At 24.3% G+C, this 18,768-nt stretch overlaps 9 protein-coding genes across 9 annotated transcripts; 3 read left to right on the forward strand and 6 right to left on the reverse strand.

Annotated features, from left to right (window-relative positions):
• Window positions 1-1,553: 1,553 nt before the first annotated feature.
• On the reverse strand, window positions 1,554-2,533 carry SRAE_1000061200 (Palmitoyl-protein thioesterase 1; the record flags this gene model as incomplete). The annotated part of the gene is made up of 2 exons (XM_024647466.1): window positions 1,554-2,347; window positions 2,392-2,533. The coding sequence occupies 2 exons, from the start codon at window positions 2,531-2,533 to the stop codon at window positions 1,554-1,556; spliced, it is 936 nt and encodes a 311-aa protein (XP_024501541.1).
• Window positions 2,534-2,914: 381 nt separating this feature from the next.
• On the reverse strand, window positions 2,915-3,611 carry SRAE_1000061300 (Deoxyuridine 5'-triphosphate nucleotidohydrolase, mitochondrial; the record flags this gene model as incomplete). The annotated part of the gene is made up of 2 exons (XM_024647467.1): window positions 2,915-3,349; window positions 3,399-3,611. The coding sequence occupies 2 exons, from the start codon at window positions 3,609-3,611 to the stop codon at window positions 2,915-2,917; spliced, it is 648 nt and encodes a 215-aa protein (XP_024501542.1).
• Window positions 3,612-5,126: 1,515 nt separating this feature from the next.
• SRAE_1000061400 (Glycoprotein-N-acetylgalactosamine 3-beta-galactosyltransferase 1) lies at window positions 5,127-6,113 on the forward strand (the record flags this gene model as incomplete). Its single annotated transcript, XM_024647468.1, has 2 exons — window positions 5,127-5,175; window positions 5,215-6,113. 2 exons carry the CDS (start codon window positions 5,127-5,129, stop codon window positions 6,111-6,113), a joined length of 948 nt encoding a protein of 315 aa, XP_024501543.1.
• A 129-nt stretch (window positions 6,114-6,242) lies between these two features.
• Window positions 6,243-8,021, reverse strand: SRAE_1000061500 (Serine/threonine-protein kinase polo; the record flags this gene model as incomplete). The annotated part of the gene is made up of 5 exons (XM_024647469.1): window positions 6,243-6,346; window positions 6,383-6,494; window positions 6,539-6,999; window positions 7,039-7,768; window positions 7,815-8,021. 5 exons carry the CDS (start codon window positions 8,019-8,021, stop codon window positions 6,243-6,245), a joined length of 1,614 nt encoding a protein of 537 aa, XP_024501544.1.
• A 415-nt stretch (window positions 8,022-8,436) lies between these two features.
• SRAE_1000061600 (Hypothetical protein) lies at window positions 8,437-8,925 on the forward strand (the record flags this gene model as incomplete). The annotated part of the gene is made up of 1 exon (XM_024647470.1): window positions 8,437-8,925. The coding sequence occupies one exon, from the start codon at window positions 8,437-8,439 to the stop codon at window positions 8,923-8,925; it is 489 nt and encodes a 162-aa protein (XP_024501545.1).
• Window positions 8,926-9,458: 533 nt separating this feature from the next.
• Window positions 9,459-9,975, reverse strand: SRAE_1000061700 (C6 domain-containing protein; the record flags this gene model as incomplete). Its single annotated transcript, XM_024647471.1, has 2 exons — window positions 9,459-9,745; window positions 9,783-9,975. The coding sequence occupies 2 exons, from the start codon at window positions 9,973-9,975 to the stop codon at window positions 9,459-9,461; spliced, it is 480 nt and encodes a 159-aa protein (XP_024501546.1).
• Window positions 9,976-10,695: 720 nt separating this feature from the next.
• SRAE_1000061800 (Hypothetical protein) lies at window positions 10,696-14,451 on the reverse strand (the record flags this gene model as incomplete). Its single annotated transcript, XM_024647472.1, has 2 exons — window positions 10,696-14,353; window positions 14,396-14,451. The coding sequence occupies 2 exons, from the start codon at window positions 14,449-14,451 to the stop codon at window positions 10,696-10,698; spliced, it is 3,714 nt and encodes a 1,237-aa protein (XP_024501547.1).
• A 1,388-nt stretch (window positions 14,452-15,839) lies between these two features.
• Window positions 15,840-16,138, forward strand: SRAE_1000061900 (Proteolipid membrane potential modulator family-containing protein; the record flags this gene model as incomplete). The annotated part of the gene is made up of 2 exons (XM_024647473.1): window positions 15,840-15,887; window positions 15,926-16,138. The coding sequence occupies 2 exons, from the start codon at window positions 15,840-15,842 to the stop codon at window positions 16,136-16,138; spliced, it is 261 nt and encodes an 86-aa protein (XP_024501548.1).
• A 1,009-nt stretch (window positions 16,139-17,147) lies between these two features.
• On the reverse strand, window positions 17,148-18,106 carry SRAE_1000062000 (Nematode cuticle collagen, N-terminal domain and Collagen triple helix repeat-containing protein; the record flags this gene model as incomplete). The annotated part of the gene is made up of 2 exons (XM_024647476.1): window positions 17,148-17,173; window positions 17,218-18,106. 2 exons carry the CDS (start codon window positions 18,104-18,106, stop codon window positions 17,148-17,150), a joined length of 915 nt encoding a protein of 304 aa, XP_024501549.1.
• Between the last annotated feature and the right edge of the window lie 662 nt (window positions 18,107-18,768).

Below are 18,768 nucleotides of genomic sequence, written 5' to 3' on the forward strand. Positions count from 1 at the left end.
TTTGGCATATTTTTGTATATATAAAAAAATGAAGGAAACAATTTGTTGTTTTTTATAATATACTATTAAAAATATATTTATAAAAAAAATAGAATAATTTTGGTTATATATTGTTATTGCCATTTATGTTTGCGTGAAAAAATATTATTCAAGTATATATGTATTTTAAAAAAAAGAATAAAATATTTAAATAGTTTAGGGAATAATAAAATATTTGATAAAGGGCTTTTATATTTTTAAAAGTATAAAAAAATAAAATAATGATCAAATTATAATAAAAAATTAATATAATAGTAAAAAAGGTTTGTACTAAATGTATAATAATAGTATTTATCGATATTTAAAGGTAAAAAAAAAAAGTGTACTTTATACTATTAAAAAAAAGTAACATTTGAATTTCAGGCTTGTTTTAATAATAAAAAAGGAGAATAATATAAAGTATAATCGTTATCCATTTATATATATCCTCTCTTTTTCTTAAGAATAACAGGAGACATATAAAGGTTGTAAAGAAGAAATTATGATAAAAATTTACAAAAAAAAAAAAATAAATTGCGTAAAATAATAAATAACATCTTATTGGCTATAATAAAAGTTGATGTATGATAAAGAGCTATTTTTTTTTTCAGTTAAGATAAAACAAAAAAGTCAATTATATTTGCTAGAAAATAATGGTTTATATATTTTATTATTATAGCAATAAATAATGTTACATAATATTTATTAAAATTTTTATTAAATTATTATAAAATACAATGTTATCCATCTTGATATTAATCATTTTTTAAATCATACTACAACAACCAAAAATAATTATAAATTAAAATTAATAAAATAAAGTGAATAAATGGAAAAAAAAATACTTAACTTCATTTGATACTTTAAAACCAAAAGATGTATTTTATAAGAAAAAGGCAAAAAAAAAAATTTTTTGGTATGTAATAAAAAAAATTGTCTTGTAAATGTGGTAGTAAATACCAAATAATTATTTTTCTTAAAGGCATTTCTCAAAATTGCGCATAAAGCTTAATATATATCATCAATATATATATTTATACATAAACAATATATTTTACCCATTCTGTGCCAGTTTGTACAGCTAAAGATATTTTTTGATCACTACCTTACAATTAAGAGGTACTTCTTAAACGTTATTAGAACCATCATCTAAAAAAATATTAGTTGGCAAAAATAAAATAAAAAGTTGTGGAAAATGAAATGTTTATAGATCAAATTAATATTATTTTGATTATAAAAAATGTTTAGTTGATTTTGTTGTAATAAAAATAATATTAAACTTTATTTTTAAAATTATTTTTATTTAAAATTTCTATTTAGATTTTATATTAATTTTATTTAAAAAACATTTAATTTTATGTGAGATATATAAAAATTGTCTGGTATTTTAAATTAAAAAGGGAATAATTATTTTTTTTTTGTCAAACAAAAGTTATAATGTTGTGTGTATAACTAAATAAGTGAAAAAACACAAACTTTATTGTTGTATTGAAAATTTGATAAAAGAAAAATTACAAAATAATGAAAAAGTATCATTACTTAAGAAATGGATAGATAATTTTTTTGATAAAAAAATCATTCGACATTTCTAGATGACCACCGTCACATGTTAATAAATGAATTCTTTTAGAATCTGACAATTCTTTTAATCCTATTCTATCATTAATATATAATGTAGTATTCTCCATAGAAATTATATTTTTAACACTGGAATCGTAAAATCCAAACCATTCACTGTCTTTTGGTACTACCATTTCATCTCTAGAGAATTTAACTAATACCATATTTTCAAGCTTCAATAAATTATCTTTATATGTTGTGTTGTTTATTTTTTCATTATTAAGATCAGCTAAAAATATATTTTTTTCTCTATACTCATCATCAAGTCTTGGATCATGCCAATATTGAGCCTGTACAATTGAATTTTGAACTAAACCTACATAAGCTCCATAATTAAGAAAGTATTTAACTATTCTACATAATTTTGTTGAACCAGTACAATATGGAAAACCAAAAATTCCTTGTTGTGGTCCACCAATAGAAATAAGATTTTTCATCTTTGGATATGGGCATCTTTGTGCAATAGCTCTAATAAATAATCCTCCTTGAGAAAATCCAAGTGCATTATATCCATCTTTAAGATAAGAATCTTTTTTAATTTTTTCACAAGCCTCTTTAACCAAATCATTCATATTTCCAAGAAAACCATGCTCAGTATCTGTAGCAATATTAGATCCAAGCATCAAACTGTGAACATATGTTCCAGGTAATTCTTTTTGAATCATAGATTTTACTCTACCCATTGAAATTGGATTACAACAGCTATCACCTAGATAATCAGATTAATTAATCAATTATTTATCATTTACTTACCCATTCCATGCCAAATAACAACTGGAGTTGAAACATTTTTATAATTCTTTTTTTCAGTTAAATAAACAAGATTTTCTGCTCTTTTTTTTCCAGATACAAAGGAAATTAAAAAAAATACCAGAAAATAGTATTGAAAAATCATTATATAATTGGTTATTAAAACTGAAATGACAAAACAAATAATACTTTGTGTCTAAATGTATAATCAACAATAATCTTATCACAATGATTGACTGGAAAACATCACAGACTACAGTTTTTTTTTTCAAAAATATTATAACTGTAATAATCACAAGTCTTATGAAATTAAAAAAAATGAGCAAAAATCTAAAAGTTTTAATTCTAAGAAAACTTTAAGGAATGTAATAAATTAATGGCCAATGACATAATTCCAATAGAAGATGTTATCCAAAAGCATTCAAAAACAATGTCTTAACACTTTTATTTTAATTATTTTAAGCAAACAATAAAAAGATAATTATCCAATACAAAAAAAAAACTTCAGTATTTTGGAAAAAAAAAATTATACCCCAGTGGATCCAAAACCACCTTCTCCGCGTGTACTTACATCAATGTCATCGAATCTCTCGTATCTCAAATGTCCAATTTTTTCCATGATAAATTGTGCAATTCTATCATGTTTTTTGACTTTAAAGTCTTCATCACCAAAATTGAACAAAAGAACGTGGACAACTCCACGATAGTCTGAATCAACAACCCCAGCACCAGTGTCAATAAAATTTTTTGAAGCTAATCCCGAACGAGGAGCAATTCTACCATAGTAACCTATAGGAATTTGAACTTTTAATCCAGTTGAAACTAATGCTTTTCCTTTAGCTGGTACTATCGTTTCCTCGACTGCATATAAATCAGCTCCAGCTGCATAAGGAGATCCATACTTTGGTTCTACTGCATCTGGATGTGCCAGAACATATCTTATGACATCACCATTATTTTGCTATAAAAAATATATGTTAAATTTATGAAAATATTATAAAAATACCTACTTTTGCAAAATTTTCTTCATCAACACATTTCCTTTTGAGTGAACAAGGAGATAAAGATTCAGTAAATGATGATACTGGATTAGTATTCTTAGTGTTAGTATTAACAATTTGATTAGGCATCGGAGAAGTAAAAAAATTTATAAATGAGCGTGATGCTGATGATGACAAAGATTGTAATGCCGCTTTAATGCAGGAAAATGTTTTAGGACGCATATATTAATGTTGACAATTGGAGTGACGGTCTGAAAACCATTGCTTATTTAGAAGTATGAGAAAACTTTTAGTTATTTTTAGTTTATGGCACAAAATAATATTCTTTCAAGTGATAATTATTGATAAAGTCTTTTTTTGAAATATCATGTGGTAACAAGTACCCTTTAAAAAGTAAACATTGAAAAAAAAAATTTTTAAATAAACAAAAAACAACTTAAATTCAAAAAGTAATTTTAAAAAAAATTAATGATTTTTAATTATTTTGGCAACTTCTTTTCTTATTGAATTATTTCATTTCCTATAAATATTATTTAAGACAACTGACAACTTTCACAATACAATTAAATCTTTTTTTTAAAAAGAAAGCTGACTTCTTTTGTTGTTTCTCAAGATATTTTTTCATATACTGATTTACAATAACTTTTCCAACTGTGTTAATTGCTTGATAACTTCTTATTTCTATTTTTTTTCTACGTATATTGTCCATTTCTTGGTATAAGTAATTATTTGTTTTAATCAAATGTTCTACTGTCGATTGTCTCTATTATTTAAATCATTTAATAGTAAAAATTTCTATTTAGATGGCGTTTGGGATTCTTTTTCTATTTCATGAGGTATTATTGAATATTTATTATAACATTGTTTTTGTAAATGAAAAATAAAATCTATCAAAAAGTAGACATAATTAAACATTATTTATGTTAAATAAAATGTTAATCATTTGATAAAGAATTCATTATAACTATATTTATTTTGACGACAGTAATGTAAAATAAAGCTAAAAGAATTTAGTTCATTAATGAAATGTTGAATGATATTTTATTATTATATAGATGTACTTTAATATATCAAGATTAAATTATAAAGAAAAAGATTTTTTATTTCTGATAAAAATAACAATATTTAACAATAGTATAATTATTATTCATTTAAATTTTTTCATAGTAATAAATAATATGAAATTTGTAATTATTATGGAGTTTCTTTTATATACCATAAAAATAATTATATAATAAAAGAAATTTTATTGAAATTATTTTATTCAATAGTTTCTTTAAATGTTTTTGTAATTACGATGTTCATTATTGAAATGGGATACTCTTGTTGAATACTGGGATCTATATTTAATTTTAATATAAGATGACCTAGTAAAAATATGTTTAATGTTAAAATATGGATAGAAATGTTGATAATTATATAAGGTATTTGTTAAATATTAATTATTATATTAATTTCTTTTTTATTATATAAAACTTTCATTATTGTTATAAGATGATTGTTTTCAATTCTATAAAATATAAAATTTTTTTTGAATATATTTCATTGGAGGATAATTTTTATGTAATGTTTAATTTAATTTTGGTTTAAATAAAGGTATATATTTTATTATAATTATATTAATATTTTTTAGATTTTCTTTTATAATAATTTACTTATGAAATGTTATTAATTAATAAATATTTTTATTTTATTTTTATTTTTTTTATATTAAAAAATGTATTATGTAATAAGAATATGGAACCAAATTTTAAGAAATTTTTTAACAATTCATTTGATGATTCAGGCTAGTTGTTTTTAATTTTCTTTAAAATATTTTGTTTAGTATTTAATATGATTAATGAACATATTTCAAAGAAAGTAAAAATTTTTTGTATTGTTCTAACTTCAAAAGTTAATAGAGAAAGAATTATTCTTCAAAAAAAAACATGGATAAAAAGATGTAATAATTATATTTTTGGATCTGGTGAAGAAAGTCAAGATATTCCAACTTTTAAAGCTTATCATAATGATGGATATTCTTATTCTTTTGGTAAGATGAAAAATACATTAAAACATGTTTGGAAGAAACATGGTGATAAATATGATTGGTATCTTAAGGCTGACGATGATACATATGTAGTTATGGAAAATTTAAGAGCTTTCTTATTAAATGAAAATCCAAATAAACATGGTTATCATGGTTTTAGAATGGCTATTGGTGGTACTCCTGATCCACATGCTTATAATAGTGGTGGTGCTGGTTATGTTATGAGTAAAAAAAGTGTTAGAGATTTAGTTGAAAAAGGTTTAGATAATCCAAAATATTGTAGACAGATAGATTCAGCTTTTGATGATCTTGAAATAGGATATTGTTTAGAAAATTTAGGAGCACTACCAAGTCAAAGTCTTGATTGTAAAAAGAGAGTTTTATTTAATGTATTAGATCCTCCAAGAGCACTTTCTCCTGTAATTGATGGATTTAAACAAGGATTTATTAATATGGCAAAATTCAAATATAATCCTTCATTTGATAGTGTAGCTGATTTTCCAATAACTTTTCATTATGTTAGAGGAGAAATGATGTATGCACTAGAATTTTTAATGTATCATATGGAAGTAATTGGAAGAAATTCAAGATTAAATAGAATGGAAAGTAATGATAATACATTTACAAAATTGAAAGTTAGTAAAAAATTAAAATTAATTAACAAATTTTCAGAGTATAATTTTAAAAAATATTAAAATTAATTTTTATTTAATTGTAAAAAATAAATATTTGTATTTAAATATATTATATATAATTATATATAAAAGTTATAACAATAATCTTGATATTTGTTATTGTCAAAATATATACAAAATTAAAAGATCTTATTTTTTGTAATAACAAATGTTTTGATTTATAGATCCATAAAGTATGTGAAAACCATTTATATCTGTAGATTCTACTTTACCGGTCAGTTTTACATTAATGACTTCTATTAAAACTTTTATCATAGAAAATATTTTACCTTCACAACCAACTTCTTTAAGTTTTTGAAGTTCATAACTTTCCATTTCTTTTTTTCCATCTATTATTGATAATGACATTTCCAAAAGTGATAAAATAATTTTTGTATGACACTAAAAATTAAGAAAACTAAAAAAAATAAAAAAAAAAAACATACTCCAAAAAAATTAATTTGTAATATATTATTGCCTAGATAAAATACAATCATCTTAGTTGTTCTAAACCATCCTTTTAAAATAGGAATTTTTTCTAAATCATAATTTTCATCTATAGAATTATTTATTTTTGCTTTCTCTAAACTACCATTCATATAATTCAAACCATACATTAAGAGATTAACTTTTTTTTGAAGTTCTGATAATGATTTTGTCTTTGTAAATATTTCTTCAGAACCATCAACATCATAATAGTGCAAATTATTTTCAGAAGAATCAAGAACAATGCTTGTATTGTCATTGAAAAAAACTCCCGTAGAATTGTCAGATAATTTATATAATAAATTGTGTTTTTCAGAGTTATCCACCCACATTGATACAAAATGTGAAGGTCTAGATAAAGGATTTCTCTCTTTTTTCATTTCCTTTTTATTTATTAATTTTGATTCTTTTAATATTTTATCTAGGTAGTAAGAGATGTTTGAAAATTTTAAAAATCTACCATTTTCTAAATATTTCTTTTTGATTTCATTACCAAAAATCATACTTGAGAAAGTCGATGACTCTTGACATTGTAGTATTGTATATGTATGGAAAATAGGATCATCTGTAAAAAATTTAAAGTTTAATATTTCATTTGCATTTGGTCTTTCAATAGATGATGGATGAAGTAAAGAAGTGATAACTTCTTTAAGATCTTCAGAATCAGATGATGGTAGTTCTAATTTACAGAATGACATTTGGACAATAATATTTGTTCTTCTTTTGATTTCAAAAGGATATTTTCCATATACTAATGCGTAAAGAACACATCCAATTAACCATATATCTTTTTTGAAGGAACTATCATTGTTGATGATATTCATTGAAGTATAAATAATAGGTTTGCATAAAATATTTTCTTCATTCTGACATTTTATATACATTTTAGATAATCCAAAACTTCCAATTTTTAATACCATATTTTCATCTAAAAACAAACTATCTAACCATATATTTCTATGGACAATATTTCTTTCATGTAAATAAGAACATCCATCACATATTTGTTTTGTAAAATATCGAATTTCTTCTATTGTAAGTATTCCTCTATATCGTAAAAATTGGCGAAGTGTATTATTTGAACAAAATTGAAAAATCATATAATAATTTCTGTAATCTTCAAAGCTAGATATAAGAGAAACAATATTATCATGGTTTAGTGACTTTAAAATTTCAATTTCTCTACTTATCTAGTATATAATTTTAGAAAAAAAAACAATAAATTAAAAAACAAACTTTTTTATGAAAATCATTACTATCATATCTTGATTTGGATATTATTTTTCCAGCGTAAAATTCTTTTTTATTGAGATCAACAAACTCATACCATGTACTAAAGCGTCCATGACCAAGATATTCTCCTCTTGTAAAAGTAATTCCCTTTTTTTTACAAGTAATTTCTAATGATAATTTATCTGTGTGATTAGTTTGTTGTTGAACCATTCTTAGTAATACCAAAAAAATTGAATGATTATTTGTTAGTAGAAAATAAAATAATAAGAAAAATAACTATTTGGTGTAATCAAAAATATATGGTAAAAAAATGAATCTTGTCAAAACAGATAAAGCTTGTAATCATTTAACTGTAACCATATTATAATAGTAGTCATCAGTTTTATTAAGCTAACAACAACTGATAATGTTTAAAAAAAGAAAAATTTATTTTATACTTATTTTATTATTATTAAAATAATTTTTTTTTTAATTATTACTAGATAAATGTTGTTTGTTTCATTAAATTTACATATTTATACTTTTTAATAATTTATCATGAAGAAATTTTATGTAAATATTTTAAGATTTTACATATTTTTTTTAATATATAAATAAATTTTAAAATTTGATAAAATATTTTATTATGATTAAAATTTTTAAAATAAAATATATAGCTGGATTATTATTTTTAACATCTATTTTATGTAAAAATTTTACAGAAAATGATTTTGTAAATCTTCAATTCTTATTACATTGTAATTATGAACCACATCAACTTGCTGATATAACTGTCTTTAAATATAAATGGTATAAAAATGATGAAGCAATAACACATGGAATTTCAGATATATATGGATTTGTTTCAATGAAAATTTATAAAGAAATTGTTAGAAATGAATTATTATATCTTTTTATAGAGGATCAATGTAATGTTAAGATACAAGAAAAATATATTTATAAAAGAAAAATGTTTATTGATCCATCATATTTTACGAATATATATTCTTTTAAAAAAAATCCAATAAAAAATAAGTTATTTGGTGTGATACCATTGAGTAATGAAGTGATTCTTGGACCTTTTGGTTATCACATATTTAGTATAAAAGCAAATTATTTTACAAATATACAATAAGTATATAAAATTGTTAATTATATTACTTTTTTATCTAAAATAAATAACCCTTCATTTTTACAAAAATGTTTTTTTTTAAATAATATATCTAAAAAAATAAACATTTTATTTGTGTTATTTCTGTTGTAACATAATTATTAGTTAAAAGATCTACTTGAATTGTCTTCATTGATCTAGCATAATGCTACTATTATTGACGGATCTTAAGAGTTGTATCTAAAAAAATTTCAACATTACTTTTTAGTATATCTTTTATTTTATATTTTAAAATTTCAGTAAAATTTAAGTTACTTTTTGAAATAAAAAAAAATGATTGATTTATTATTAAATCAAAAGTTGGTAAAAATACGTCGAAAGTTTTAAAAAACTTTCACTTATTTTTTAAATTATTTCTTTGTTTCTTTTTAACTAAAATCATTCATCATAAACTTTGACATATTTTTTTATTGTATTGTTAAAAAATTTAGTAATTAAAATATTTTTTTTAAATGTATTAATTTTAAAAAATATGATCAATTATACACGAATTAAAATTATCCTGAAATACATTCTACTGAAGTGACAGTTCCTCCAGAAATGTCACTTTGCCAATTACCATTTTCATCACAATTTAATACTCTTTCAATGGAGGCAAGATTATTTGTATCAGCTGTTAAGTCATTTTCATAGTAAAAAGATACAGTTTCCCCAGCTACAGTTGTTGAACATTCAATAATTATTGTACCACATCCTGTATCAGCATTTATATAATTTGTCTCTTTAAAATTAATACTTCCAGCATTATTCATTGTATGAATTAATGGTAAACAACTATTACAAGCTAAAAAAATATATAAAATGTTATTTTAAAAAATTACGTCTTATTGTTGTAGATGTGATATCAGTAGTGGTAGATGTTACGATATCTGTAACAGTTTCATCATCATAATAATCTGTTGTTGAAGTTATAACATTATTAACAATATTATTATTTTTGGCATGTGAAGCTGAACAATTATAAACAAAAGATATATTAGAAAGTGTAAAATATATAATAAATAATTTTTTCATTATAAAAATTTAATATGATAAAAAAAAAGTTAGAAATATTAAATAATTAACTTTATGAGGATAGGTCGAAAGCTACTTTAATTGATAAGATGTATGTCAATTGGAAATTAAAGAAAAAGTTATTTTTATATTTATTTGACATTTATATAGTGATTTATAAATTAAATTGGTACACTAAATAATGCTTATTGTTATAATATTAAAATTAAATCATTTTAAAAGTAAAATTTTTTTTTGTTAAGAATTAGGTTAGGTAAATGTTAAGTATATATTGATAATAAATTAATGTACTTAACTGTAAAAGAATATATTTACATAAATCAAATTATCAAAAGTTATAGAAAAATAATTTGACTGTCAATAATATTAATAAATAGTTGTTACTTTTAAAAAAAAATTACAACAAGTGAAATTTAGTAAAATAGATAAGTTGTGTTATCAAAAGTTTTAAATATAACTTTCAAAATATTTAATATTTTAAGAAAAAATTATTTTAATATAAATAATATAACAATACTACAATAAAAAATATATTCTAAAATGGAAAAGTTACAGAACATTTTATTAAGTATAAAAACTTTAGAGAAATATTTTATTCATAAATTTAATTAATAATTTATTAGAAAGTTACATATACAATTTACAAAAAAAAATTTAAAATAGCAAATCTATATTAAATTATTAAATAAGAATATTAATTTTAAAAAAATACAAACAAATCTATTCACCAGGAGGATCATAAACTGTAATTTTAATATCACTTGAATCTTTTTGACAAAGAGACAGGTATTTATTATTTCTTGCAAGAATAACAGTGTTATAAAATATCTTAGCAACACTTGCACGTGTTGGTGAATCTCCAACCAATTTTTTAAAAGTTGTTACTTCTGAATCACCAGCCAATCGTTTTGCTTTTTCATATGTTTCCATTGATGTTTCAGGATAGTCATTTAAAGAAATATCTGTAAATAAGTCTGAAATTCCTAATCCTGTATCATTATCAGATGACACCTCATTGTCATTGCTGTCCAATAACTCAGTAGATCCAATTTGATAAGCAGCATTCTTTAGAAAAACATTATCTGTTATTATATTTTTTTTTCTACCACCATAACGAAAACCGGTAACTGGAAATGTAAAATGATATTCAGGTACGACATCACAACGTTTAAGTAATTCTTCTACTTCTTTCCTTTTTTCACTAATAACATCAAGTTGTCCTACAGATGGCTCCAAATACAATTCAGAAATTTCAGACACAAGTTGTTCTTGAGAAAATTCTGGAGGTGGAAGAGTAACATCTGACAAATCTTTTCTTTCACTTTCAACTATCGATGGTAAGGGTAAAACAGATTCTTCAAGTAAAATTTCAGATTCTTTTTGTTGTTTTTCAATTTGGGGACACATTTCTTCCGTTTCTTTAAATGTCAATGAACCTTCTGAATGTCTAAATATATCTTCACCGGTTAAATGGGGAACATCTTTAAATGCTGTCGAATCTCCACCTGGTGGCAGTTTTTCAATACCAAGATCTCCTACTTCAGGTAGTTCCTCCACCACAGGTATAATAGGAATCTCTTCTGGTTTGCCTTCATCTGGTTGTAATTCTCCCTCAGGTACTGTTGGTAAACTTACACTGACACGTTGACGTTTTGGTTTCTCTTGTACAGATGAAGATTCTACATTATGTCTTTTTCTATCTTTCCTTGAATAATTTGTCAAAGCATCATCCCATTTCGAAGGCATTGTTATTTGAATATCAGCATATAGTTTAACTCTTAAATCTTCTTCATTGTTAATATAAGTGTTATACAATGATTCTACATTATTAAAAGTTTTCTCCTTAAATTCTTCTTCAACCACATTATAAGGAGGTACATGTCCCAAAAATAAATCTAACTCAAATGTATCCAAATCATCTAGAATATCTTCCATATCAATTTCATCACTTATACTTGTTTCTTCCTCGACAATCATTGGCATAAGATGTTCAAATTGTGAAAATACTTTTTCATTAGACTTATTGTAAAAGTAATTTTCTGGTTCACTATATATGGAAACTAATGAATTATGAATCTCTTGTAGTCTTGATTCAAACTCAACAGACTCAACTGCTTCTTGAAAAAATGTTTTACGTTGAGAAGGACAATAAAGTTCATCTACAAATTCCTTAATATTAGCAAATTCAACATTTCTACTATCTTCATCTTCATAATACACTTTCAAAATAGAGTCAATAAATAATGTCAAATCAGACCAAACAATTGTACCATTGGGATTGTATAAAAATGTGTTGATAAGCTTCGTTGTTACACCACTTTCTTCATCCAAAGATTGAAGATTATAAAATGTAGAAGTTAAAAGATTATCCGACAAAACAACATCCTTTATCATTTTTTCAACTATTCCCACATTGTCAATAAAATTCCAGCTTCCAACGTCATTCCAGACAAACTTTTTAACTTTTTTAGAAAATTTACCATGACGTCGATACAAATCACGATCTTGTCCCATCTTCTTCAAAAAAGAATACCTTAATTTTTCATAAGAATTTCTTAATGTTTTTAAAGAATATGTAAAATCCAAGTACATAAAAGTTTTTGGTAAATATTTAGGTAACAAATTGTAACTTTCACCGCTTGGTGGATTATAATCAGAAAGAGAAGACATCTGTGAAGATGGTTCATTTAACCCATCAGATTGAAGCCATGTTCTTATAATATCACTGTTGTACTGATCGTTACATAGGCCAATTATAGGCATGTCAACAATAGCTGCATATAAAGTACAATCAATTTTAGAAACTTTGAAATTATCTAAAATTTCTTTTAATTCATTTTTGTATTCACTTTCAATAATAAAGCCATTGTCACTATAATCAAAAGGTAAAGTTTGTAGTTTCTCAAACATGTTTATTAAACAACCATTATTTTTATAAATTTCTTCTGAAATATTTTCAAGGTTTTTGAACCAAAAAGAAAATTTCATATATTCATGTATATCAAAACTTTCTCGTTGTGTGGCTAGACCAAGTACAAAATTTTCACAAAATTTAGAAATTGCTTTTATTTTTCGAGTTATTTTTAAAGAAAATGAAGCTTGTCTACTGTTAAAAAATTGAAAAATATCTTCTAATGTTTGCATTGATGTAACGACATCCAACGAACTGGAAGAACGTTGACGTTGTTGACGACTTCTTGAAATCTGGGGTTTTCTTCTTTTTCTTGTAGGTTGTTGAATGACAGGAACTGCTTCAGTTCCCTCTTCTATTTGATGCTGAATACCTTCAACATGTTCTGGTCCAACTGGTGATCCTTTTTCAGGTAGTTGAATGCCTGATTCTTCTAATGCTGTATCAGATATTTCTGGCACAAACGACAATTTTCCAACATCATGTGCCGGGGTATCTATCTGTTCGTGACCCTCCTCTCTAATAGTACCAGGAGTAGAAGATTTAGCAAAAAGTGTACTTTTACCCATAGCAATTGAAGTCAATTCAGTATATATATCGGATGGAATAATGGTATCTGCTTTAATAGAAAATCTTCTTCCAGATTCTTTACTAATTTGAGCAATACATTCATCATTTATAACATTCTGTTCAACAAGTTTTAACTTTTGAAGGTACAATTCAGTTTGTGCAGCCTTGTCATCAAGTATCATATCATAAAACTCATCAAGAACTTCATAAGCACCACTAATTCTTTTTTCAAAAGCCTCAGAAAGTATAGGATTTGAAGAGAAAGCCTCTCTAGCCACTTCGATAACATCTTCATTTGTCCTACCAACTTCAGAAATGATATCAAATAATTCCGTAAATTCACGCTTTCTTTTCTCACGACCTCCAATTTCTTCTATACTTTTAGAAGTTGTAGGAGTACGAAAATGACGAATAACACTAGTAGGAAATTCAGCAACTGGTTTATCTACCTCCAACTGACCAAACTCTATATCTGTAGCCTCTTGAAATAATTCTTCCATATTATGATCATCAAAAATTGGGCTTTCATATTTTCTTTTTTTTCTTACAACTTCTTCATCATCATCATCAGTGTCATCTTCAAGATGAAATTGACTAATCTGATGCCCAAATAATTTTAATTTCTCTTCTATATGAAGAAGACGCATCTCAATGGATGTAAGATCTTCAAGTTTTTTTTCTATATTATTAAGAGAAAAATCAAGACATTCCAAAATTCCATAGATAAGACGGTAAACAACATTCAAAGGAAACATAAATGTTTTGTCGTAGGCAATACCCTTTTGAAAATTAAATATGTAAGGTCGTAACTGTGACAATATAACATTTAAATTACAATCAACCATTAGCTTCCTCAATTTTGGTGTAAGTTTTTTTTTCATAGGATCTCCAGAAACCCTGAAATACTTAAATAACTGTTATTCTATTTTTATCACTTACCATATAATATTGAAATCCCCTCCAGGTTGAATAAGGGATAAATTTTGATCAAACATTACTTTAAGATTGCAAAAAACTTTTTAAAATAGCTTAATGACTAAAATAAAAAAAAATGTTATTATACTAACAACCAATCTAATTATAGGCATTGGCAAATCAAACAAAACGGTGAAATGTAAAAAAAAAAGATTTGTGGTCATAAATTGATATGTCACTCACCATAACACACCAAGTTTTTTCTTTTTTATGAAAGAAAAAAAAATGTTTCTGTGATGACATTAGTTAAGTACATAATAATATAAGTAACAATTGTTAAAGTAATACCTTCACCAAAAATCACTATCCAGAAGCATTAAGAATATTGCTAGAAAAATCTTTAAAGTAAAAAAGTGCTTTTTTCTTTTGTACTTGATACTATTTAAACATGGAATCACTTTATATAGTTTGAGTAATCTTTGTACTATAAATTCTTTTTTTGCCATAACTATCTTCTACCGTAAAAAATGTTCATTGAAAATTGAAACCAGCAGTACTGTAGATTACACAAGTATTCAGTAGTTATTAAAACTTATTCTTTTTATTGTACAATCATAATAACATCTCAACAAAGGAATTTAACTGGAGAAAATTTTGCCATAAAAAGTATACTCATTTTTTCTATGAAATTTAGAGGAAAGTTTCTAATAATTTTGTATATTCCTTTTATATACAAATAATGAATATAAAAATTTTATGTATGCCATCTGTTATGTAGAGGAAGAAAACAATTTTTGTTTAATGTAGTATCTTTACTTTTTACCTACACTTTTATAAGTTTTAAATATTTTCAATATATGGACACTTTTTTAAAGAAAATCGTTTTACATTATTATTAATAAGTTAATTATTTTATCTCTTTTTACTTATAAAAATATACATTGATTAAGTTATAACGTTAATTATTAACAATAAACAAGTAAAGTTGTCATTTTTAGAGATAATATAAAATGTTATCTTAAATATTTAAATTATATATTGTACTATCAAAAAAAATAAATATTTTTTTTTACAAAAAATTTTACTAAAAATGAATTATATTTTAGTTTTTGCTTTGTAGTTTGTACATTAAAGTTTTTGACTTAATTTTTTATTTATAAATAAAAATGTAATGAGCAAAAAAATATGTAAAATAAATTATTTTATTATAAAGTTCACAATATATTTTTTGTCATAAAGTATATTTAATTAAAATTATAATAAATTTAAATCAAATATGATATTTAAACTTATTTGAATACAAATGAAATATTATTTAAAAATTTTCTGACATTATTTTCCATAAAATACAAATTACTATATATTTAAAATTAATAAATTAAAAAAATAAATTTTATTTATATTTTTTATACAATATTGTAATAATCTACATATTTGATTATTTTTTTTGACCCGTGAATTAAATAATATGACAACATCAAAATGTTGTTTAATCTGTTTGGCACTCATTCTTCCGGTAAGTAATTAAAACTTTGAAGTTTATACTTTTTTTAGCCATTACCTGTAGCTATATTATATGGATGTGGTGCTCAATTCTGGATTAATGTTTTACTTTTATTTCTTTGTTTTGGTATTCCAGCTATAATTCATGCTTGTGTTGTTATTTCAGATTACCAACCAGTACCTGTATATTATCATGGTATGCCTCAAGCTGTTGTAGTTAGGCAACCTCATCATGTTCAACATTATCCAAGACCATATCACTAAATTATAATAATACTAAAGTTGATATTTATTCAAAAAAATAAAATGAATATTTAATTCATTATACTACTAATTTACAACTATTTATTATTGTTTTTAACAATAGCTTATATCAAAATATAATGAAGATATTATTTTCAAAGATTTTTCCAGACACAATTCAATATATTGGTTATCATTATTGCTTTTTCATCTGCATTTTTGTAATAAATTTTATTTTATTTTTTGACTTTTATAATTAATATATCTATTAACTGTTAAGCTATAAATTTAAAAGATTTCAATATTGAAAATATGCTTAATTATCTTAAATCATGATATTGGTTGTCTTAAAAATATTCCTTATAAAGTAATTAATTATATGCTAGTAAAATGTTTTATCTTTCACATTATTTTTAATCAAATGGCGTATATATTAGTTTAAAAATAGATTTTTATCTAATTTTGAAATCAGACAACTTTTAGCAAAAGGTATTTCAAAGACTAACTTTTTTTCTTTTATCTATTAATTTTTGATTTTAAATAAATATCTTTTTTTCAAGGATATTATTAAAAAGTATATTTTAATATATATATAACAATTTTACTTTTAAATAATATTTACTTGAAAATTATATATATATATATCATTAGACATTATATATGTTGAAAAATTTTTCATTTGTATGATTTAATAGAGAAGTTACAATATATTTAAAAAAATATATATATCTTTATTTTCTTTTTACAAATGATAGTAAATAGTATCATATTAAAAAGTTAATATTACTCTTAACAAATACAACAATTGTATATAAAATATATAAATCTAATAATTAATTTTAATAGATTTTAATCAAAATTAAACTTGTTTTAAATTATTTTACAAAGTGTTACTCTCAGTAATCGACAATCTTTAAAAGATTGATAGTATTATTAAAATAAATAAAATAAAATAAAATTTTGGAAGGTGAAAATTTTTTATTTTTACTATTTCATCAATGAAATAAATGATAAAAAAATTATTGAAAAATTAATATCCTGGAGCAGTTCTTGGTGCTAAAAAAAAGATATAAAAGATGTTAAAATTACTTTAAACTTACGTGGACAGTGGTTGCATGCTCCTTTCTCTCCTTGTGGTCCTTCTGGACCTTGTTCTCCATTGGCTCCTGGTGCTCCTGGAGCTCCATCTGATCCGGCATCTCCTGCTGGCCCTTCTGGTCCTGGTTGTCCAGCTTCTCCTGGTGCTCCTGGTTGTCCATCGGCTCCTGGTGCTCCTGGGGCTCCGGCTGGTCCAGCTGGTCCTTCTGGTCCTTCAACTTCTTCAACAATACCTGGTGCTCCTGGAGCTCCGGCATTACCTGGTGCACCATCTGATCCGGCTGGTCCTGCTGGTCCTTCTGGTCCATCAGATCCTGGGTTTCCTGGGGCTCCATCACTTCCTGGGGCTCCGGCGTTTCCTGGTGCTCCTTTTGGTCCTGGATTACCGGCTGGTCCTGGTGGTCCGGCTGGGCAGTCAAAGCAGAAATCGAATGCTGGTGCTGGTGTGGCGGCTGGACCATCTGGGCCATCTTTTCCTGGAAGACCTGGTGCTCCATCTTGTCCATCTTGACCATCTGGTCCTGGTGGTCCTGGTGGACCTTGAGCAGAAACACCACATCCACAACATCCCCCGGTTGGTTGAGCAGCAAATGATCCATCAACACCTTCTGAGGTTCCATATCCAGCTTGACGAGCAAATCTTCCTCCAGTAACTTTAGAAAGAACTTGTGTTCTTGTTACTTCTTTCCAGATATTTCCAGAACGAGATCTACAGAAATCTACTTCATTTTGCATAACAGTTTGCATCTGTTGCATATGATTGTAAAGCATTGGTACTGAGAAAATAGAGATAAGTACTGCTACAGTAGAAATAGCAACAGCTGCAAAGGCAAATGATCTCAAAGAGTCAGCTTCACGTTCACGTTGAATATATTGTTGTTTGTCTTCCATTATTGAAATAAAATGTTAGATGATATTATTAATTGAAAATATGAAACTTTTATAATAAAAATAGAAGGTTGTACTAAATTAAAATTCCTCCTTGAATTAAACCAGTTAAGGGCAAAAAAATTTTATCTATTACTTTTTTTAAAAAGATATTAGTAGACATTAAATAATACCTAACAAAGCCCGTTTTATTTTAGATTTATTGAAGGACATGAGCTCCGTTGATAGATAGTTGATAACAGTCAACAATCAAAGAGAAAGTATACAATTAATGAATTATAATTTTCTATTATATTAAAGGTGTAATATTAAAATTTAATTAATGTAAAAAAAAATTTTTTCATTATTATTAAAATAGACAATTTTATTTTATTTTTGTATGCTTTAATTAATATAAAATGGTGTAAAAAAAAAAGTTTATTTAAAAAATTCCCATATATACTATGTGTTGGCAAATATTAAGAAATGTAAGAAAAAAATTTTTTTTACAAAAAAAAGTCAATAAATTTCATGTTAATCAAAATGGTAACATTAAAATAATTTAAAAAAATAGGTATATCATAAATGTAACTTTTTTTCAATAACCATATACCTATGTTTTCTATTATTTTTTCTTTTTTTTGTTATTAAAATTCTTTTCTAACATTTTACCGTTAAAAACATAA

The sequence above is a fragment of the Strongyloides ratti genome (assembly GCF_001040885.1).
Source record: "Strongyloides ratti genome assembly S_ratti_ED321, chromosome : 1".
NCBI lineage: Eukaryota > Metazoa > Nematoda > Chromadorea > Rhabditida > Strongyloididae > Strongyloides > Strongyloides ratti.